Source organism: Zonotrichia leucophrys, chromosome 2 (genome assembly GCF_028769735.1).
Source record: "Zonotrichia leucophrys gambelii isolate GWCS_2022_RI chromosome 2, RI_Zleu_2.0, whole genome shotgun sequence".
NCBI lineage: Eukaryota > Metazoa > Chordata > Aves > Passeriformes > Passerellidae > Zonotrichia > Zonotrichia leucophrys.
In genome coordinates this window covers 119,311,996-119,335,662 of record NC_088171.1, presented here as the reverse complement: position 1 = coordinate 119,335,662, position 23,667 = coordinate 119,311,996, and the positions used below count along the sequence as shown (strand labels likewise).

General features: G+C 37.6%; 1 protein-coding gene across 2 annotated transcripts in view; it reads right to left on the bottom strand.

Moving 5' to 3' along the window:
- PREX2 (phosphatidylinositol-3,4,5-trisphosphate dependent Rac exchange factor 2) overlaps positions 1 to 23,667 on the bottom strand; it is a 176,244-nt gene that overhangs the window by 34,239 nt on the left and 118,338 nt on the right. For both annotated transcript variants that reach the window (XM_064706194.1, XM_064706193.1), the window contains exons 32-36: positions 22,479 to 22,520; positions 19,628 to 19,845; positions 16,892 to 16,994; positions 15,224 to 15,367; positions 11,193 to 11,307 (exon numbers count right to left, since the gene is read on the bottom strand). In XM_064706194.1, the coding sequence (XP_064562264.1) occupies positions 11,193 to 11,307; positions 15,224 to 15,367; positions 16,892 to 16,994; positions 19,628 to 19,845; positions 22,479 to 22,520 (622 nt within the window). The remainder of the gene's footprint in view (positions 1 to 11,192; positions 11,308 to 15,223; positions 15,368 to 16,891; positions 16,995 to 19,627; positions 19,846 to 22,478; positions 22,521 to 23,667) is intronic.

Here is a 23,667-nt window from a genome sequence, read left to right as displayed (position 1 = left end):
TAGCAAAGCTACAAAACAAAGCCTCATGCTGCTCTCCCCTGAACATTATCAGACTGAAAGCCTATACTGCCTTTTCCTGCCATACAATAGGAAAATCTGCTTCATTCAGAGACTGTTCAGCAATCCCATCTCTTTGGACTGTTATTCCAGCAAATTCATCTGCATTAAATAAAACCAGAAACCAAATATGGAACAGAACACTAATTAATGGAGTACATGGAAAATAATTAACTCAAGAGTATAAAATGAAGCAACGCGGACACTGGAATGGAATATGTTGTTATAGAAATTACTCCATTAATTCAGGCAATTATTCACTTACCTAAAAAAACCCAAACAAAAAATCAACTTTACACAGCATTCATTTAAAATATAAAAATATCCTGTTACAAGTGAAACTATTCCTTCCCCATCAGATAACACTCCCAGATGTTTCTCAAGTGCTTTATTTTTATTGCTTTTCATAAAAACTGTCTTCAGTATTTTACAGAACATGACAACCTGTGGACAGCATATAAATTTCCAAAGCACTTCGCTTAATTACTAAATGCTTGTTAAGGTCCTTAATCACATTTTATGGGAAAAGTTAATGGCAATCTTGGCATGGTGCCCAATTTGGCCAGTATTTTCTAATCCATTTGAAATGAACCAGAATGAAATCATAGTTCTTTGTCTCCAAATGTGATGTTAGTTTAGCTTTTAAAGCCTTGCAATTTCTCTAAGATCCAGCAGAAAAGCCTTCCTTTAAAAAAAAGAAAAGGTAGATAATCCAAAACACAATAAATCTACTGAGGATTTTTGCTGTGTTCGACTTTTGTAAGATATCCCCTACGCAGCAATGTCAAATAAGAGGGACAAGTATCTCAGGGAAAACTAACACCAGGATAAGGTAACAAACATCTTAGGGTTCAAAAAGTAAAATCTCTCACAAGATAAAGGCTTTCCCAAGATGTCTTCCCACAACCTGAGTACAAAGGAAATGCAGAAGTACAGATGTTTGCTTAGTGATGCATTTTACAGGGTACCCTCCAAAGCTGACACAGACATGTATAATGTCCTGAAAATTGAAATTTCAGGCAAATAGAAGCCTAAGAAGGTTTCAGACCTGCAGAGACACGCATTCCTGAGTAACTTGGAACAGAAAGATAATTCAAGCAAATCCAAGTGTTTAGTCTTATTCTCAATTTCTTGTGCCAGTAAGTCCACAGTGTTATTGTAGGTATTGCTCATCTTTTTTAAAAAAGAAGGATAGTAAAAAAATAATTGAAGAGGAGTAGGTAACTGGGTTATGGCATTAAATACCACCAAGTTTTTGGTTCTGCTCTAAAAAGGGTAAGCTTTGATGTTATAGCACAGAAGAATTTAGCATTTTATTTCCAGAACCTGTGTGGCAAACATACAAATTAGTTCCTACTGTCCTTAACAGAAGCATGGAAATGTATCTCAATTCTACTAGATTTTTTTATCCCTGAGTCACAAGATATTAAAGACCATCCAGAAAAGCACAGTCAGCAATCTGAGAATGGATGCATCAGAACAGAGACGTGGAGTAGGGAAGTATGGGAATCTTTAATTATTTTCTTCAACTCGAATTAAAAAGCACAGATTTATGACACAGATAAACAGTATCTCTGTATTTCTGCATCTATGTGCACACAGAGAATCGTTATTAAAGAAATACAAAAGTATTTCTTTAATAACAATTTAATAACACTGTTCTGCCATCTAGCTTTTAACTACACAGGTGAGAGTGTGTACAACATGCTTATGTATATATGTGTGTGTATATAAATTAATACATATATATTTGTAAATACATTTATATACATCTAATATATATGTAAAAATTCCATTTTTTCTGTAGTAAATGTGTCCGTTTTCTGTTATAGCAAATTGTTTCATGTATTCTCGCCACTAAATGGCAAATCTCAGTAAATGGTAGATTACCAAGTAGAATTACCTTCCCAACCAATGCTTAGACTCAGCAATTTTAAACCAAGTCTCCTAGCATCTGTCAGCGATACAATCCTATGTACAGCAGCACCAGCATCCTTAGTAGTTACAGAAAGTTTTAATTTTAACAACTAGAAAGCTTTGTGAAAGTACCATGATATTAAATTGTCAAAGATCATATGCAGCAATATTTTGACCTCTCACAACTATTGTGAAAACTGAAGTACAGAACAGAAAACGTTAGTACCATGTGGCTTTAGTGCCATGTAAGTTGTATTTCATGAGTAAGCATGCCAGTAAGCCCTACCCTTGTACTTGTCACTGGTGAGGCTACACCTCCAATCCTGTGCTCAAAGTGAGGGCTTTTGGGGCCCTCACTACGAGAAAGACCCCGAGAGGCTGGACTGGGCAATGAAAATGGAGAAAAACCTGGGGCACAAGTCATAAAAAGAGCAACTGAAAGGTGGGGTGGTTTAGCCTGAAGAAAAGGAGGCTCAGGGGAGACCTTATTGTTCTTCTTGTAGTGAGGTGGGGTTGGCCTCTTCTCCCACACAGCAAGTGACAGAACAAGAGGAAATGGCCTCAATTTGTGCTAGGGAAGGATTGGATTGGTTATTAGGAAAAGCTAGGACAGTTTGCCCAGGGACATGGTTGAGTCACTATCCCTGGAGGTACTCAAAAGATGTGTAGATATGGCACTCAAGGATGTGGTTTAGCGGTGGACTTGGCAGTGCTGGGTTAACAGTTGGACTCAGAGGTCTTTTCCAAACCTAAATAATTCTGTGATTCCTGGCACAACCCCATCACAAAGTGGCAAACCAGCTTTTGTCAGTCCCTACTGATGTCATGGTTTAGGAATTGTATTCTCCAATTTAGTGTTTCCCTTGAAACCACTCCAAGCCATGCACCATCATTCGCTCCCCCTTCCCCTGCATCAGGCTGGGGAGGAGAATTGGAGTCACAAAAGGTAAAGATCACAGGCTGAGACAAGAACAATTTACTAGAAACAGCAGTGGGGCAAGAAAACAAACAGTAAGAGCAACAATATTAATAACAAAAGTGTACAAAATGGTCACACAAAAATGGGCTCTGTGGAGCCCACAATCCTACCACAGCCATGCCTCCCCATGCTCCCCCTGGCTCAGGACCAGCACCACATTTACTCCATGAGAAGGAACCTCTTCTCCTTGGAAGAGACCCCCTTCTCCCGCCCCTGGCAATGATGGAGGGTGGTCTAGAACAATCTCCAGGTCCTAGCCATGTCCCTCCTGGCTGCTGCAGAAATTAACCCTGTCCTGGCTGGGAACAGGACAACTATTATTTCCCTCTACTGTGGGAAATAGTGCGAGCTTTGGTGAAGGGGATGTGATTGTATGGTGAGGCAAGAAATATACATAGAGGAGAGAAAAATTAATCAGATTTAATAATGCATTTAAATACTTACAAGTGGGGAGGGGTATAAGGAAAATTTCAAGAAATGAAATTTAAGGACTTCCTTGACAAACATCTGCTTTAGTGGATTAGACTGGGAGTACAGGAGGGACACAAACTCTCAGCTCTTGAAAACCAAATTCCCAAGAAACTAGACACTTAAACTGAGGGGAGGAATCTTCATATCCTCATTTTCTTTCAAGACTGCAGTATCCCAGCAATTTAAACTATCTTCAGCCTATGAGTAAGGTATGTTGAGCAACTGGCACTAGAATGAGCACAAGTATCTGAGGTAGAAACAGAGGAGGATGCTTGCAAAGCAACAGTCCCGCTATCGAAGCAGGCCTTTCACAGTCCTGCTCTAAAACCTTTGTAAACACAAGAGCAGGGGATTACATAAATGTAAGCATAGAAATGTGAAGACAGAAAGTCATGGATGACCAAAAAATGGGAAAAAAGGTCCAGTTTGCTCAAAGTAACACTGCCTACTTTTCACCTGTTTTCCAGAATTTAATCTCCAGTGTCTCTACCTACATCCAAGGGCACTTGAAACCATCCTATTTGTGATGTGAAACGGAAGATCTTCAACCACACACCAGTTACAGGTGCCCTCCTGCTTCTCCCATCACAGTCAAAACAGCCAAATCCACACTGAACAAAATAATGCCAAGTAATTGCTTCCACATTTCTCTTTCAGACAATGGATGTCTCCTTTTTTGCTCTGGATATTTCAGACATGGAATACACTGTTTAAAGAGACAACATGCCAAATATTCATCATGTGGCTGGGTTTCAACTACTGCAGGCTTGGATTCCTATCAGTGACCAGGAGTGAAAGAAAAGGTTCCTGATCACTGCAGATCCACATTCTCTGTGCTTGCAGCAGTTAAGGAAAGCAGAATGAACCTGATGTCCACCTCACTGAGCAAAGAGTCAGTACATATAATCTACCAAGGCTCAACTTTCAATTACAGAACACTATTGATAATAAATACTGATCCTATTCTGTCTAAAGTCTAAAGAAACAATTAATTTACATTCAGAGAATGAGCACAGCATGGAAAAAGAAAAAAAAATCCCAAAGCTAAATTCAAGCCATCTGGCAATATTTTTTAGACCAGCTAGACAAATTTCATTTACTTTTCCCAGGATCTCTCTATTCTCTCTGGTCTTGCTTCACTTACATGCAATGAATCTTAATTTCTGTTTCATGTAAAGAACTTCTTACTAAGTTCATCAGGAGACAAACTTAGCTATTATTTCTTTGTTATATCTTTCAGAGTGAATGTTTAATTTTCAATCAAAGACTCTGCATTTAGAGTTATGTCACAAATTTCTAGACATTTGAACCACATCTTAAAAATCTAAGAATCATTAGATTTCCAGTGTTTATAGTCATAGGAAATACATGATAAATTTGCCTATGTAGTATTGCAGTCCAGTTTTACTGCTGCTGTTTTGAGCACAAAGCTGTGTATCAAATAGGTAGTACTGAATGCCAGGAAGCATTTTTTCTATGTCATTTAGAAACATCTCACTGTAACCAAAAGAAAATATTATCACAGAATCACTCTCTGACACCCGTAAGTCTCCTCACATCGCTCTTCTGAACTTGATGGCAATGACAGAAACTGTTAGTTGCTCATTAACATGTCACTCACTGAGCAGAACAGACATGAAGGAAGGACCCACCACAGGATAAGAGTAGCACAAGGACAAGCAAGATAAGCTTCTTGACCACCTGAGCATTTGCTTTGGAAAAGCTCTCCACTGGAAATAGTGGGGCAAGGAGTCTGTCATCCTTAAGGTGGAATTTAATGTATTTCCTACAGGAATTGATACACGATCTAGCCTTTTTGATAATGCAGGTATTGCCTAGAGGCTTCATCATTTTGTTTCAGAGACAAACAAGTTCTTTCTTTCACAGTAATTAACTACCTTTAAGTGGATACATCCTTTATGTCATTGTAACTCATTTACAGCAAAGCAACTATTAGAGAATTTTAGTTCAGCCTGAAGCCATGAGTGCCATCACATCTATTTTCTGCCTTGACTAAATTATACAGGATACAGAAAGCATCATCCTGCCAAGAAGCCTGCAGCTTGAGAGGCTATTGTGCATTTATACATGCGTGTATAAATAAAAAAGATGTTACATTCCTGAGATTTTGTTCCATGTTTGCAGATATTTTAGAGGCAGAAATGGTTTCCTTTTCTTATCTTTCTGAAAATCAAAAGAAACAAGAAACCCCAACAACATGAAAACCTCCTGAATTGTAACATTCCTGAATAAAGAATTCGATTAAATTTGCCATTGCTCTGTGGAGGATTACTTATGTCATAAAATAAATACAGGAGGCTTCAGACAGAAAAATTGTTTGGAGTTACAGTGTAAACGAAACTCTTTAAAATGACAAATATTACATTCAGTGTAATCAGATGTTCAATGTAATGAGGGTAGTTAGCTAAATCATTTGTCGTTAGATTCACTGATTATAATTGCTTCCTTAGCATAACAGACTTGCATTTACCTCCCAAAATGATATCCAAGAAAGCAGCAACATAGGGAGAAAAACCCAACAAAAAAAAAATCAAGAAAACTCAAACAAAATCCACTTTTTTCCTCCCCTTTACTGCTTGCTTTAATTTTTCTTCTATTATGGCTGTACATCAGAGTACAGAAGTAGCTGCCAATAAGCCTGGACACAGCTGACTTCAAAGAATAGTTCCAAATCACACAGAATGGTAGGCAGGAAGGAAGGAACATTTTTTCCAGACTTTCTTTCTCTATTGATGCACAGGCGAGTTAATTACTATCCAGTGGTAATTAACACCCACACCAGTGGTGGGGATGTGCAGCAGCCCTCAGCTGTCTTTCCCACAGCATGATCCTATCTTTGGAGTAAAGAACTGGGTCATCACATAATCAGGGGTGTCACAAAGAAAGTGCCATGCTGAGGATAAGAGAAAATTAATGGAAAAGCAGAACTCTCCTGACCTCACCTTCATCTATTATTTTTCTCATTTCCTCTGTACATTCCCAATCCTGGCCACCATAACATCAGAAAACAAAATTTGAAGGGGTTTAGATATCTAAATAGGAGCATACATTTCTGAAGAAGCATTAAAATTGTTCATCTATCTAAAACCCATTAATTTCTCTAATTTCTTATTAGCTAAAAATGATCTGCATAGACAGTTTTGGAATCCAAGCACGTCTATTGATGTGCAGTTTTCAGCACCTATAGACCACTGTCAGCAATGAAAGCAAAGCACACTGCAGAGGCACAGAAGCTGGAAGCAGGCTTGGTACAGCCACAGCCCTGCACCCTGCTGAATGACCTGTGCCCTGAACATCCTCTCTGCCTTTGTGATGCATCCCCTACGTGCACAGATGTATCCAGGAAAAAAACTCCTATAGCACAGATGTGCTTGGGCTTTTCTGATTAAGCAGCTAACCAGAAGCACCTGTAGAAAACTGCATTTTAATAGAATGTCATAGGAGGGACACCTTTTACCCAGAATGAGAATTCACCCTACAAAAAAACCTAAAAAAACTATCACCACCAGCAAAAAAAATATTAATCTGATAAAATGTCAAACAGAGGAAGGAAGACCGAAAGAGCAAGTTTTTTTTTTCCTACTGCACACTCAAATTCCCATTCTGGGCCAGCAAATCCAAACCTATAGTAACTTGGACAAGCATTACAGATGTTTTCATTCTGACACTGAAAGTCCATTTTCAAAAATGGCTTACTTTTTGCAGGAAGCAAACCCCAAACCCTATTTCTCTAAGGATAAAAACTGTTCTCATATCCAAGTAAATGTTTTACTTGGAAGTCATTGTTCAGTCCAAAGACTGTCTGAGCTATGGCCATGCAGCTAACCTGTCTGTCAGGGTCTGCCCCAGCTTCCAACAGGCTTGCATCACAACCAATCTGACCATCACAGCACAGACCATAAGATTTATTTCTATTCAATGCAGTAAGGGCTAGCATACTGAACCCTGCTGCAGGAAATAGACCTCTATCAGTTATGAAGACCATATTCAAAGGACAGAATGTATTTTATACAAATAATGCTTAAATTGTAATTTTGAAGCATTACTGCTTTAAGTTTACCCTCATGTTTTTACAATTACATGGCTCAAGACTTGCAAGACAATATTTAAATCAACCAAGCAGTCTGAGTAAATATAGTGCATTTGTGAGATTTTGTTTTTCCTACTGGCATTTGTAATAGTTACACATTTGAATACCATTGTGTCCTGCACTGTTGAAGCAAAATAATGTCTGGTATCTGTAACAGCAAAAGGATTGATTCAGGATGAGAAAAGCCTGTTTGAAAGTCAAGGAGTACCAAAGGAGGAAGATGGGGACAAGCAGAAGGAGGAAGGAGAACACAAAGATCTCATTTAACACTGACCTCCATAGTGATCAGATACACAGGTTCTTTTCAGTCTGCTGCTAAATTAGAAGACAACTGCTGAGCTATCAAACCCAAAGTAATAAAGATCTAGAAAATCTCTGCTGACCTAATTACTTTCACTTGAATGTACTGAATGTTCCTGATTAGCAAACAATTTGATCAGGTTCAAGTTACATTGCTGGCAACTACTAGCATCAGCCCAGTTCTCAAACAGAATTTGAACACAACTTTATTTTCCTTGCCAGTGTCACAGAAACAGAATTGGTGAACTATAAATATAAGTGCAATTTGAAAAAAAAAATCCAGCATGATTAAGAATAATTGTGGGTTAGATGCTGAAAATTTCTCAGCAGATTGAAATCTCATAAACTAGATATTGGTTGTTTTGTTGATTTTCTCTAAATAACATTTTTATTTCAATGAAGCACTTCCCACATAGCAGGCATAGAGGATGTTGCCTCAGGAATTGTATAAGAACTTGACTTGAGCTTGTCTTAGAACAAAAGTTCCCTTATTTTACTAATAAGATTCAAAATAGGGTTAATTCCATTCCAAAAGATGGAGGAACATTTCCTCCATTCCACATAAGCGTGAAATTCTATAACCAATTTTTAACTGTCTTTCATGCATTCTCATAAAAATGATGATCTTATCAATGACTATTTCATAGCTGAGGTAGTATTTGAAAAAGCCCCAAAGCAAGAACCATGAAAGACAGAAGCTTTTTTAATGATGTTCAAATCAGTGTCAAGGAGGACAAGTTTGCACCTGGATTTATTGCATCAGTTCTGATACTGTAGAGAAGCTGGTCAGAGTTCCAGAGTTATGAATGACCTCTGCAATAAAAGCAAAGGTTCAGCTTCTTGACTTAATGGCTATCCATCCTTCCTGAAATCCACTAAAAATTCCCTAATATATCTTTTGATTCATTCAAATAAATAACCTGTATATTAATCCTTTTAAAGCACATATCAGTATGAAATCAATTACCCAAAAATATTCTATGTACTAAAAGTTTAAGAAGACTTTACTACAAGAAATTAAGAGGTAGCTGAGCAAAAATGCTACTCATTTTTTAATTTACTCTCCTGCTTGTGTACATACCAAGCTAGGTCAACATCTCTGTTTGCAGCTGGGACCACACACAACCAAGGGGTCTCTTTTATTTCAAATATTTCTGGAACATTATTAACTCAATGCATCAGGAATAAGAGAAGTTGAAATTGTTTCCTGAGTTCTCATCAAGGGATGCCTGGGCTGCAGTGTCACTGCCAAACATTGCTTTCTTTCCCACTAGTCCCACACTTTTTCTTCTCCCACACTTTTTCCATTGCCATTGCTCCCACTTGCATTTTGGCTGCTGTAGTGATGGAGAGATTATAAAATGATCATCAGATGGTCATCAAACAAGCAAGGAGCTCATTCCTTTTCTATGGAGAAAGAACAGCTTCAGGGTTCTGTCTTAGATGACTTATTTTATTATTGAGTAAGAGGTGCTGCATGGAGGATTTCTTCCACGTGAAGTATTATTGCACTTGAGTATATTTCTAGGGAATATTTAATTTCCTTTTTTTGTTTTTCTTTAGAGCAATTATCCAAATGTTAATATCTTTTGCTGCTGTAGTTACTTCATTAGATTCTCCTGGCCAAACACCTACACAGGCTAGCAAATAGCAGAACAAGAATGAAGCATCTGCTTTTCTGTTTTTCCTCTTCACAATTTGTCAGTTATTTCCTGAAGCTGTTTGTGCTGCACTTAAGAAATGGGTAGAGTTCACCAGAAAGCAAACAAATCAATTACTGAATGTTCTAGTCAGACATTAGAGAACTGAAAAAACCATAAATTCTTTTCCTGTTCTTCTGCCTGGGCAGAGATACCCATGGTAATTTTTGTTAATGATAAGTTTTTCATGGTAACTTCTTATGAAACTAGGCCTTGAAGCTTAGCAACTCATCAGAGCTGTGAGTCACAACACTGTAAAGAGGAATGTGCCTCATTATAGCCACAGCATGAATGAAGGACATAACTCATGAGGTAAGCAAGGTCAAGGAACATTAGAGCATAGAGTCAGGAAGAATTTATTTCAAGGATTTTCATGGGAGGTTAAATTGGTCCTATTCATAGAAAAAAACAACACAAAACGTCTTGCCTTGTCTAACTGATAGACTCTCTTTCCAAAACTAGCTGATTTCATCTAGGCCAAATACTGGCATGACCAAAGTTCTCTGTAAAACTGTTTTATAACATAAACCTATTTTTTCCCCAATAGGAAGTGTGAATACAAGAAGATGGAAAACAGACTAAAGGAATACATTTATCATTGACATACAAATGCAGACAGAGATGTCACACAGAAAAATCAAATATACCATACCTACTGAATGAAATTGGCTTTAAAATCACTTTTGCTATAGCAGTACTTAGATTAAAACAGAATCTAGAAATCCCACTGCTTTAATAACAAATAAGATAAATGATATTGCAAAGTCCATGAAGAAAACCCTCCAGAGAGAACCAACAGGTAAAGGAATTGCAAAGAGATCCTCATTTATCTTCTTCACCCTTCTCCATTGTCCTTGAGCTTTTTTTAACTCCTGTTCTCTGCTGCCTTTATAAACTGCCTAATCGTCCTGGTGAAATGACATTTCCATCCAATTCAAGAATTTTAGAAGTGAATAGATGTGGTTTTACCACAGCCCTTTGCACTCTTCAACTCATGTGGCAAGTAAGAATACTTAAACAGGTGTTTTGCACAGTCACAGTGAGACACAAGAGTCATCTATGTACCCATTTTCCTTACTTTACTTCATAACTAACAGATTATTTTGTGCAATAGAAATTCTGTCTTAATGGAACTCCTTAATGAAATATGTACCACAACACACAGCTGCATAATTTCTACATACACTGGCAAGTATGCACTCTGTAATCCATAGCCATTGCTGATGCAGGCATCCAAATATGTCTGTATTCCCATTAGTATGGTGTGGTGTGGGGAGAAAGAGCAGGAAAAGACCATTATTTTTCAAGTCCTATTCTGTAGAAATTAGGTAAATACAGTCTATAAAACCAGATCATAATGTGTAGCAATTCTGATACTCCACTTGTGATCAAGGAGACCTTTCCTCTTCTATATTCATTATTACAACAACCTCGAGGCAATTACAGCTAAAACTTTCAGGATAAAAAAATTTTTGTAAAAGTAACTAAACAGTACAGAAATCAAAAAAGTCAGAATCATGGATCTTGGATCTTATTCAATTGTGAACCCAAAGCCAATCACCATACAACAGATTTCAGTTTAAAGCTGTGTCACAGAAACTGAGTTGAAAAACAGAACTCTGTAAGCTAATTCCAGGAACGTTGGTTTATTACCCACCGTAGCTTCTGGTTATACTGCTTGACTTTTTCTAGTGAGGCAGCATTAATCTGAGCTTGAAATTCTTCCACTGAGACACTGTCCCTGTAATAGTATCCTTCCATGCTCTCCAATGCTGTGAAAAGAAAAAGGAGAGTGGAAAAGAGAGAGATCAGTATTAAATATTTAATAATTGCCTTCTTTGTAGTTTTGTTCACACACAAGTGAATTACTTTTTAACCCTGAGGCTGTGACCCTACTTTGAATCACTGAGCTGTTTCCATATGTCATCAAATTCATACAGATCTCTCTTAAAAATTTCATTTACGAGAAAAATTATATTTCTTGCCCTGTGGAAAATATAAGAGAGAGCACTAATTTGAGTTCCTTTGCTTTAATTAAAGTACTCCTGCCTTTTGAATGCAAATGTGAGGTTTGATTCTGATACATCCTGGAAGAAAACAGTAGAATGAGCTGGGGTAGTGGAAATAAAGGATCAATGTAACTCCCTAACACAGGGAGACCTAACAACTTCTCATGAAGCCTGATTTTGGGAGATGTGGAGCACCTCAGAGGCCTGGGACTCATTACCTAAGGGTTCCTCCAGTTATAGTCACTGATAATGTGAAAAATTTCTTCTAGATCAAGTAAAGCAAATTTTTCTGGATCTCTGAAAATTACCTAGAAGTTCCTTTTCAAGGTAAGTAAAGTCAAATACTTGTCTGTGTCCACTAAACCAAGGATGAATATTGCTACAATAACTCAGGAACTAAACAGAAACTTCAATGAAAGGATTCTCATGAAAATTAGGACTGAAAATATTAAGATCTTCATATTAAGAGGTCAACCACATTAAAACATAGACCTCAAATCTTGGTGAAATATGATTTTTTTTTTTTTTTTTTTGTGGAGGAGCATTAAGGGCTTCACAATTGGCACTTTAGAAATCCAAACACATTCTAAGAACTCATCACCCCATCAGAAAATGCAAGCCATAAGCAGAGTTTTCATGGAAACATGCTGCTGCCTTACAGCTTCAGCTGCACACAGAATATTAATTCTGCTTGTATTGCTTAATATGACCAGTTAATAAATAATTCATTCATTGTGAAAGAACATGCAAATTGCACTCCCCTTCTGTGCTTTCACAGTTTGTAATTCTACTTCTGTGCAAAAAATATTAAGTTTCAACAGTCAGACTTGATTCTTCTTTGGTTCTAAGTCACACCAGAATATCCACTGAACTCAATTTACAACAGCATGTTAACACGAACAGAATTGATAATCCCTACTGCTTATTTCACTGGCATGAAGTTGGTTTTATTCAATTAGATTATCCAGCCGGGAAACTCAGTCATCTGTGAGGCCTGGCAGGAGCACAGAGCTCTCAGAGTTCTGCCTCTGTGGGCCACGCTCACAGGTGCAGCTTTGTCCCTGCCCTCTCTGCAGGGTTCAACGTTTTTCCACCCAGTACATTACAAATTTCTTTTGTAAGGAAGCTCTCCTTACAAAAACGTTTTCTATGGCAGGCTTTAATCCAGGATAGGATATTATGGTGTGAAGACATAGAATTGGGAAAGCAACCTGGAAGAATGGGTGGAATCAGCAGCTAATAGGGCCTGGTCTGCCCAGGGGCCCACTACTGTGCAGCCTGAGCAGGGCATCACAGGTATCTCTGTTGTTCAGTGCCTTTATCACCAGCATGGAAGGGGTAAGACAAGTTTGCAGCTGATGCCAAACTGGGACAAGCAGTGGATTGCACCCAAGTGCAGGGCCACATAAAGAGCCAGGCTCTTCACAATGGTACAAGCCGACAATCCACACAAATTGAAACAAGAGACATTTCAACTCAATAGAAAGAAAAAACTTTTCACCACTAGGGCAGTCAAGTAGAGCAACAGGCTGCCCAGGAGGTTTTACAGTTTCTGTCCTTGAGTGCTTGCAAGACACCCAAGCCACCTGGTTTCATGCTGCAGCTGTTGCTCTTACGAGTGGGAGGTTGGAACAGAGGTCTCCTGAGGTCCCTCCCCATCTGAATTATTCTAACACTCTATGAAGAACTAAAAAAAAATCTAAAGCTATATATAATTACAACACTATGTAACAATTTTAAATAAACAGAATTTTTATTTTAAATAGTGTCTTTAAATTTATTGTTGGGATGTTAAGTCTAATGAAGGAAATAGAGAAATCTAAATGCCAATAGCAATATCTCAACCACCCCAGTCCTGCAAGCCAGGATCCTTTTGAATGTGTACACATTTGGGTATACGGTTGAACAAAACTGTTTTTTACAAATGGAGAGACAGATAATACAGCCTGGGTAAACAACAAAAATATGATGGTGCAAGTCATGTTAAATGTTGGCTTGTAATTTTAGGCATGGAGCTATGACATTCCGAATATAAACAGTCTGATGTGCACTGACCTGTGCCTCTGACAAAGTATCCCAAAACCATGATTTTCTAAATGTTCCATTTGAAAATAACATCAACCATTGTATTTTAGGCAGGAAACAACTTACCTATGTTTAGATATTTTCTAAATTCACTTCACAAAGAAACTTAAATAAGATTTCTACATTAGTAGCTAATAAATTTCAGTTACAGATGGGAATCTACTGAGTTAGTTTGATGGCAGGTCAGCCAAACCTCATAGGAAAAAAGTGAAAAGTAGAATCCCAATCCACTCATTAATGAGGTAAAAAACCTGCAAAATAATGATTTTTACACTAGAATTTAAAGACTTATCCAGGACTTCTTATTCTTGGAGTTCGTTGGACTATTTTAGAGGATGCACATTGAAAATTAAAGACATTTAATATGATAAACAAAGAAGAAACTTTCCATTCTACTGAAAAATATTAAGCAGTTGTAAAGACTTGAATGGATCCTTATCCTTTATCTGACTACAGATATGCTTATCCTAAGAATCAAAATTTTTTTGACTATTGGAAACAGAAGTGGAAAAAATTTTGCTTAATAAATCCCATAGCACACCAAATCCCCTCCCCAATCTAAAAAAATCAGCATTTCCAGGAATTCAGCTGAACCAAGGTATTTTCTGTTCTCTCTCAAGTGCTTTTTTTGTCTGCTCTGCTGAAACTTGCCTCCTGCTCAGTGTTCTCATTTCTCCCTATGACTGAAATCAATCTATTCAAAAGAAAACCACTGAAGTCTTCATTCGCTTGTTTAAAAATCTAACTCCAGAGATCTTACTTTTAAAAAATTGTTGTTCTAACTTTATTATAAGTTCATCTATTTGTTCATGTTTCTGTGCACTATTTTCTTTTACATCCCCCTTGTCTATCAGAGACCAAGCTCCCCGCTAAAACTTCATTTGTATGCCTGACTTCTGCCTGTGCCACAGAGACCTTTCACAAGGTGTGGAGTATTTTCAGCTCCCTGTGAAATCAAAGGCGGCTCAGGGCAATCAGCAGCTCACATTCACCATCTCAGTGGAGCAAACTTCACACTCCTCATGGCTGTAATGACACTGCAGCTAATGCAGGCTGCCTGCAATTTATGAACAGTCTGAGCATCAGCGCCACCATTCCTCACTTTGTAATGTTTGCAGAGCAATAGCTACACAAGCCTGAAAATGCTATTTAACTCTTCAAAACATTTTCAGGAGACAGAATTCTCAGGGGGATAACAAATATGAAGTAATGGGAAAAGAATACGATAGCATTTGAAAAGCAAAACACTTTTAAGGGCAAGTTTCATGGTCTGACCATTGTCCATTAATGGCTAAAAAGAACAAAACAATGTTGATAAATGAAGATTCACTCTTTGTGGCTGGAATCATGTAACTGGCATAAACTTAAAAAATAGAGGCATGGTTATAAATTTCTATTACAGACATCCGAATTTCTTCAATTTACATTTTAATTCCAAGTCCTCAAAAAATGCCCACATTAAACAACATCTAAATATAAGCACTGTACCCTTATGACTATGGAGTATTCAAATCAGAGTAAATAAGTGAGAGTTTAAAGAGCGTTAGCTATTATGTGAAAAAAGCAGGGCAAGGTGAATTTAACCTGAAGTTACCTTGTGAAAAAAGCACTGGGTGGATTTTGAATCCTCCTCCATTCTTCAGCCTTTGTGGAAGCTGTTCAAAGTGGTAACCATCAAGGTAGAAGTAAACCTTCAGTGTTTGCCGGCTTCCTTCTGCTTGGTATGTGATTGGTACATCTAAAAATACAGTCAGTGTTACAATTCCATTGTAAGCAATGACACATTCTTTTCCAGAAACTGCTGCACACAAAATCCATGCAGTTAGATTAAAAAATCACTGCAGACACAACGTTCAGTATTTTTCATTATACATTGTCTCCACAGATGAGTCTCCAAGTTGAAAACAGTAACAACAAACATAGTGACTTGTATTAATATTATTATTACATAGGTTTTTTTACTGTGAGCATAAATCACATTGTACCGAAATGGTGAAGATTACAAAGGAATATTTTCACTACTTATGATAATAAGAAAATACTTTCCTCTCATAGACTTTGCAGAATCATAAGCAGAAAAAAATAAAATTCTGCCAGTTCTTGGGCTACTGTAAACATAGAGAGATTATGGTGGCAGCATTTAAACCAAAAGAAAATACAGAATTCATTACAATCCTTGAACACATGGTGTTCCTGTTTATTAGCACAGACACCTCAGTTGAATGACCCTGCAATATGAACAAGACATAGGTACAGCATTAACTCCACATTAGGAGGCCCTCCTGGAACTGCATTTCCACATTGTTACTGGATTTAGCAGGGCTTCTTTCGAAAACACTCTGAGCAGGGGCCGTACTTGAATCAAACCAAAATAACTGTGGTCTTACACTGGCTAAATCCTACCTGACTATCAGCCCTGAGCTACTGAATTCTCCCAAGCAGAGGCAGCTTTGTGGAGAAGCTTTCTGTCTCCTGGTTTTGGTTATTGCAGAAGTTCTCTCCAGTGTGGTCTTAATCCAGCAAAGGAATTGTTTCAGAAGGGCTTGATGTGAAGCAGACATGCTTTCCTCCCTTCCCAGGGGACTTATGAGACAGGAAAAAAATGAGGCCTTTTTGCTCACCAAACAAAGTTCACTGCAGGACAATATCTACTGGCTGAACATATATTGATAAACGAATGGATGAAAATGAGCAAAGCGTACAAACAGCAGACTGCAAAGACAGTCCTTTCCTGCTGAGTTGGCAAGTTTTGTGAGGAAGGGTTCAGGATCCTGATCATCTGCAGCAGCAGGTCTCAGAGAAAGCTTCTTGCCCAATTTAAAGTGGTCCTAATAGTGCCTGTCCTATCCTCTCAAGGAACTCTTCAAAGAGTCATTTATTTTTCACACAACAAAATGAAATGTGGTTTATGCTTCTTCATCTCATATCAGCTGCGTTTTCCTACCAAGACCTTCAAGCTATTTTTACACACTTCTTCAACAACAGCTGGGTCTTCCAGGGACTTTCCTGATGCAGTCACATACTCCCAATGTTCATACTCCCAAAATTCAGCTAAGCAAACAATTTTGCCCCCAGGGTTACTGACATTGCCAGATAATGATTCTGCAGTGTCACCCATGACAGCACATTTAGGAGTACCAGGAGAGCTATACATATACTTATTCTCCATAATTCCAAGTTGTATAAGATTCCCTGTGGGAGGTGATGTTCTAGGAATAAAAAATGTTACAAAACCAGAAAAACCCAGATATTAATTACTCACTTGCAACTAGTGGTTCTGGCTCTGATTGTCTGAAGTAGAACGTAACTTTTTCCAAGTCAAACAATGCAACCAATGTATCTTCTAGCATAGCTTGTTCATCAGCCTAAAAAAGGCAAAATAAAAATTGCAAAGGTCATCTCAGCCAGATGTTTTCCCTACCATTAATAATATAAGAGAGCAGAACATAAAATTAACTAGTGTTGCACAACATTCACTGCTGCAGCATATAACCTATTTAACTCCTAGATGAGGTAAACACTTTTGTTTCTATTGGCATTTTCCCTTTTATTACTAGTTTGGGATTATTAAAATTAATTTTATCACACCATTTTACCACACCAATTAATAGGTAATTTATAGCTACCATTATTTCTTATGTCTTTTAATTGAGTCATTCTGTCATTATTCTGTAAGACACCAGATTCTCAATACCATAGACCTTGTCTTGCCACCAGGTCTATCTTGTAAAGCAACAGAAGAGATGTGTGAAAACTATAGTTTTTTAGCAATTTTCTTCTAAAATTTCCATAACTTTAGGATTTCACTTACAAACAACATATAAGACTTTATTGTGTCCACTCTAAACACCAATAATTGAACCAGAAGCTCAGAGAATTTACAGCTCAGGATGACTTGCACTTCACCAGCAAAACTCTAGGCACAAATCAAGTACACAGATGTGCCAATATTCTGATTTGCACCTATAGTTCACTCTGTGTACCCCTGAGCTAAAGAGATAGTAAAGAGATCCTGCATTTCTCAACACACTTAACTGAACCTTTAAAAAGGAAAATAGTAATCTACAATTATGTTTATCTTGATTTAACTATGCAGACCAGTTATAGCTTAAATCAATAATCCCTTAAAGTAATTCTATTCCTTATACAGCCCTCCCCTGGCTCTTTAGATTAGCAAGAGCCAAAAGGAAATCAGAATTGCCCGTTTTTTCCCCCTCTAAGAACTGAAACAGTAGGATGACCAAGAATAATAAAAAGCTGTCCATAAATTGACAATAAATTACAGTTCACAGAATGATAGAACAGAAGAAAAAACCCCCATTATTTTCCCTGTTATATATAGTAAAAACGCTTTCCCCCTGGTATTTATGAAAAAGCAAATCTGCTAGAAATATCTGTCTTCTAGTTCAATTTATGAAATCTATGGACAGAGTGATTTTGTCAGCAGAATAGTCTGAATACCACAGAGCAGCGTGGGAAACTCTTGCACAACTGCTCATTCTTTGCTGAGCTCTGGCCATAATGAGTGTAATTTCCTTCAAATACCCTTGTTTAAAATAACACAGATCATTTGTAAGCCAAATAGTGCTGAGAAGGTATTGAAAAAGCTGCCTTTAAATACAATTCCCTTGGTTAAAAACTGTTAGGCAGAAAAGACTGAACTTTATTTTCAATTGGACAGTACATATTGCATATATCTGATTATGTGAAAACAGTTGAGTAGCAGATATTTTCACTACAAAGGAAATCACTGCAATCTGCAGTGAAAAAAAATCATTATTCAGAGCTGTAAAGACAACAATTGCTTTGTGGTAACATAACAACAAAGCACAAGGAAAACTTTAGACAGACACCAATGGAATTTACTCTTGAGCACTAAGTATTGCAACACCTGTTGCTACTACACGTTCTCAAAAAGCATCCAGGACTCAAGACATGACTCCAAGCTTCCCAGACAGTGCCTTCTTCACATGCTCCTCATGTGGATAAAGAGTTCCCTGTTTCTCTGAGGCCCTGGATATACCTGTTTGTAAGCTGCACACACCCGTGCAAACCCATGTGCCACAGCTGCCTGTGAGGTAGTTGGTCACACTGGCTCACCAACAATAGCATAGACTGAAACTTTATGACTGTGATTTAGAAATACCTTTATTTGTATTTTTTTTTCCTGCTTCTCAGGTTTCTTATGTCAGCAATTTGCTGCTAAGACAGACAAGGACATCTCTGATATTAAGAACATCATCTGTTATTTACATGGAGTTTTATTTTTAAGGAACAACTCCAGAGGTAGACAAGACTGTCATGGAAAAGGCTATGTAGACTGTTTCACAGTTCCTCTAGTTAGCAGGAACCAGTCTAGTGTGAGAAGCATCTTAAATAGCTAAAGAAGCACTTTGGATAACTGAGGATTAAGGGACTACAAAGCCATGTCCCATTTTTAATTGTTTCTTAAGCTATGGCTCTTTGCCAAGCCTTGTGAAGAAACAGTCGATTTCCAATTACTCTGACAGGCTACAAGGATTTTCCATATGACAGAAGCAAAACAGACCAGCACGCTGACTCCTTCAACTACTATACACCTATAGTTTTTTAGGGAAAAGGGTAATAAAATTACCTAAAGCAGGTATTTTATTTATCTTGTATTGTTGCTAATTGCAAAATGAAGTTCTGCTAATCAGCTAATACTACATTCAATCCCAGGGAACAGCTACAACAGCAGTGGGGAGTCAAGGGTAAACTCGCTATCTGCTAACTCAAAGCAAACAGAATACTCTTTGTGGAAAACTTATTTCCCATATCATAGCCAAGTTGTAATTATCTGTATCAGATCCCAAATCTGTAAGTATTGGAATTGTAACATTACCAAATAGCAGCTAAGTACCAAGATTAGCAAAAAGGACACAGAAAATCAGATTTACATCTGAGACTATTTAACCATGTCCCTGGTTCAGGGAATGAAAAGAGGCTCTGACCAAGCATGAGATATGAAGAGTCTTACCAGGTTTGGAGAGAGCAGTGACTGGAAATGAAGGAGAAGACCAGCACTGGCAATCTGTTCCAACCACCTTCTGCTGGCCTCCAGGGTCTCCAACTCATACTCCTTGTTGTTGTCAAACATGTGATTTAAGGCCACCATCAGCTGCTCCGAAAAGGCACAGACTGTGGCCACCAGGCTCTGGCAGAAGACCATGTCTCGCCTCAGCTGTATCTCACTATCTGCAAGGTGTAGAAGCCAAAAGCAAAATTAAACAGGAGATAAGTTAACATTAAAGAAGCTAGGCTGGAATTCCTTATGTAAAAAACATGAAATTTTTATGTCACACAATTTACAAGTTTACAGCCTCATGTTATCTCTAGTTAATAGTACTCCGTGACCCAATTTGCCATCTTCCTCATTAAAATATTATAATACTAAAATTGCATATGAGTGCATTTAAAATCTGGAATTTAAAGTATTTCTTTATAAACAATGTACGTTTCTCTCCTAGATTTTGATGTACATGCCATAAATTCTATGTACTTTTAATGGCACAGGAAAACGGCGGCAAGTCAGATCTGTTTGCTGCAATGTGGGAGCAAGCTGGGCCCACAAACATTTACTTTGCACCAGAAAGCAACAACATTGAGAAGCTCTTAACATGACTGCATCATCTGGCCTATTCCACAGCTACCAGTGGGGAGGGCAGAGGAAGGCTGTCTGCTGGAAAGAGAACCAGAACACAATCTATCCAAATAAAATTTATATGAATGTGAATCTATAAAATAAGTACAGAGCAGCATCACATATCCAGGAAACAGCAGAGATTTATGGTGCCAAGAAAGTCCAGAAAAGGTCTCTAGGTAGATAGCTATGGAACATTAGCAGGAGATTTAAATTAGGGAATAGCTAACCCACCAATTTATTCTGAAGGGCATAGGTATTAGATTAGTTAAAGGTCAAAAGAATTAGAAAGGGAAACATATTCCCAATAAAGAACAAAACTGTGATGATAAATATTCAGTGCTTCTTTCTCGTCCTCTTTTCTGAAGGTCTTCAAGTAATTTTATCATTATAAGCTGTTAGGCAAACATCAATCACAATGGTACAGGTAGACTTAATCTTTCTCATAGCAAGAAAAGCAGATCAGGTGATACAGAGGTCTTTCTGAAGCCTAAAATATTTGTCTTTGCTACTAGATCGCTCTGCCTCTAAGAGGCTTAGGTCCTTTTCCAACTTTTCTATGGAGCTGGCAAGAATTCTGATGACTGGATAAGTCATCAGAAATTATTTGGTAGTGACAAAGTTACTACCAAATTTAAAAAATGTGCTTTTTGGACTCCAAATATTTCTCAAAGTAACCTCATTCTGTCTGTTTTTCTCTGAGATCGTCTTCAGTTTTTTTCTCAGCTACTGATAACAGTGAACACTCTCTTGCTATCGTTTCTATTCTACCTGACAGTTTCTCAGAACCTTGGAAGCATTTTCCATAAATGGCCAAATCACTACTGTTTATGCACTATGACTCAATGGTTTTTGTTGTTGTTGGGGTTTTTTGTTGTTGGGTTTTTTTGTTTTGGTTTAGTTTTTTTTATGGCTGGGTGGGTTTTTTGGGGTTTTTTGATTGTTCAAATCAGCCTGTCTCTCTCAAGTTGTGCAAATCCAGAATAGAGATTTTCATCTTTAAAAACTACACAAATCTCCAGCTTCAAAAATCCCACTGGCTTCTCCACAGTCAAAAAACTTCCCAGTGTTCCAACAGTGCTCAGGATTTGAGCCCAACACACATTGTTTCCTCACTTTGCTGAGTTTTATCCCTTTCTTTCTAACAGCAGCTGGCTTCCTCTCTATTTCCTGCTCCTGAAGCAGCCCTCCTGTGTCTCAGAAACATTTCTGAATCTCATTTAATACTACTTGAACATCAGATACTGAATACAAGAGCACTTTGGGGTCCTTTTACAAAAATATTTTTATACAAAATAAACCAGAGAGTTTACCAAGTTATAAAACAACACAAATAGGGAAAACTACTTTTAAAAAATCAAGTCTAGGACATTTTCTCAACTCACTTCCTATTTTACTAAAAGCTTTTCTAATATTTTGAAGAAATCTGACAAAAAAGAAAGATTATAATCCCCTTTATAAAATTGCTTTTGTGTGTCATAATAATAATTAAATCACACATTCATGTAGTGCTGTAAGATGGCCAAAATAATGAGCTTTTCCACTTAAATGGGACTGCCTACTCGAACATTTAGGCACCTACAAACTGTAGGGAAACTTGTGCCATAGATATTATTTTTTAAACACCGATTCAGTGACACTAATTTTGCAGACACACATCCCTATTTTGTGTATTTTAAGCTGTATGCTGTATGGCATGATAGTAGAATTAATACAGAGAATAATCAGAGCCCTTCCAGAAAGAAGGAATTTAAATATTCTCTAAAAATAGATAAAAGGAAAGGCACAGGTTAAAATAGCAATATAAATCTGGAAACAGATGGGAATGAAAAGAAAAACAGCAAATAAGGAAACGCCCAAAGAAGAAAGACAGCTGAGACACTGTGCTAAAGCTGAGTGTTTAGTTCTTGCTTTATCTGCCAAGATCTAGAGTAAGTGACCAGATAAGGTATTTTGCATTGAAAGAAAAAAAAAGAAAAAAAGAATGTGCAGCGTTTGTTAAAAATATCTGAAGCTGCATTCTTCAGAAATCCTTACTCTAAGCAGTGGGCTGAAGTTGCTGGTTATCAGGTTTTATCATATCTGGGATTTTCCCCCTTAATGTAAACAGAGTATTTCTGTTCAAAAGCAAAAATTATCTCAAAACCATCCACATTCACTTCCCTCCCTCCCAAACAAGCAAAATTACCTGTATATTCCAGAAGTGCCAAGAGTATTCGTGCCTTCACCTCTTAAAGAAAAAGAAGAAAATATTGTCAGGTAATGGTTAAAAGTGTTTTCATCCACATAATATTGCATTTGCAGTTTCTCATTTCATACCAGCTCAACTCCAGCTTCTTTCTAGGCAATGCTGATTCATACCTACAAAACAGTAATGAGTCTCAACTTCACTTGATTGTACATATGGCTTGATAAAAACTGATAACAATCAAAAGCATTGAGAAAGACACACAAAAAGACAGCTGCTATCTCAGAGCACATGTGGAGCAGCTGGCCAGACCAAGTCCATATATGATGAATTCCAGCCCCAAAACTTTGAAAAACAAGACTTTTTTTCACTGGTTCTCACATTATCCTAATTCTCTCTTCTCCTTCTCTTGTACTCTTTTGTTCATACCCAAAAAATCTCAAATTATCCCTATTTTAATGTATACCAAAGCCTTCAGGAAAAATACAACAACATTTTCACTTCACTTCCAGCCTTCAGGATTTTATTTTTGCTTCAAAAATGTCTTTTCACTTAACAATCTATGAAGTAAAAAAGTACAAATTTAAAAAACCATTCATATACGCAGGCAAAAATGTGGGTTTATCTCTCTTTATACTTCCCCCTCCCACCTTTTATGTTTTCCTTGGAGGGGCCTGCTTTTCAAAGGCTGCAGGCAGGCTGAAGGAAGTTCACTTTATGTACCAGACACAAATTTAAATATGTTAACCAGTGCTGCAAGATACAGGAAGGTTAAAATGTGCCATAACCTTATAGAGTGCCAAACTTGCAGCACATCAGTTGTCCTACAGGCACTACCTGGAGGAGCACAACACTACTTCACATGCTTTCACATCTTTCCAAACCTTCTTTCCCACACCCAAGTTTCTCTGCAGTCCTATTCAAAGCCCTGCTCAGTGCACAAGCAGGGCTGAAATTTGCTATATGTACAAAAATATAATTTGATAATGTATTTCCCCCTACACTGTTACTGCCACAGTTTCTCAAATACCAACTCCCAAACATTAAAAATTACTAGTTATTCTTGAAAATTCCTGGTTCTATGTCATTGCCTTCTGTCTTTTGAAAAAGAAAACACAACTGCTTACAGAGATTTATAACCTGGCATCTTGGAGTCCAACCATACCTTAGTAACAGAAAAGAGAGTGTG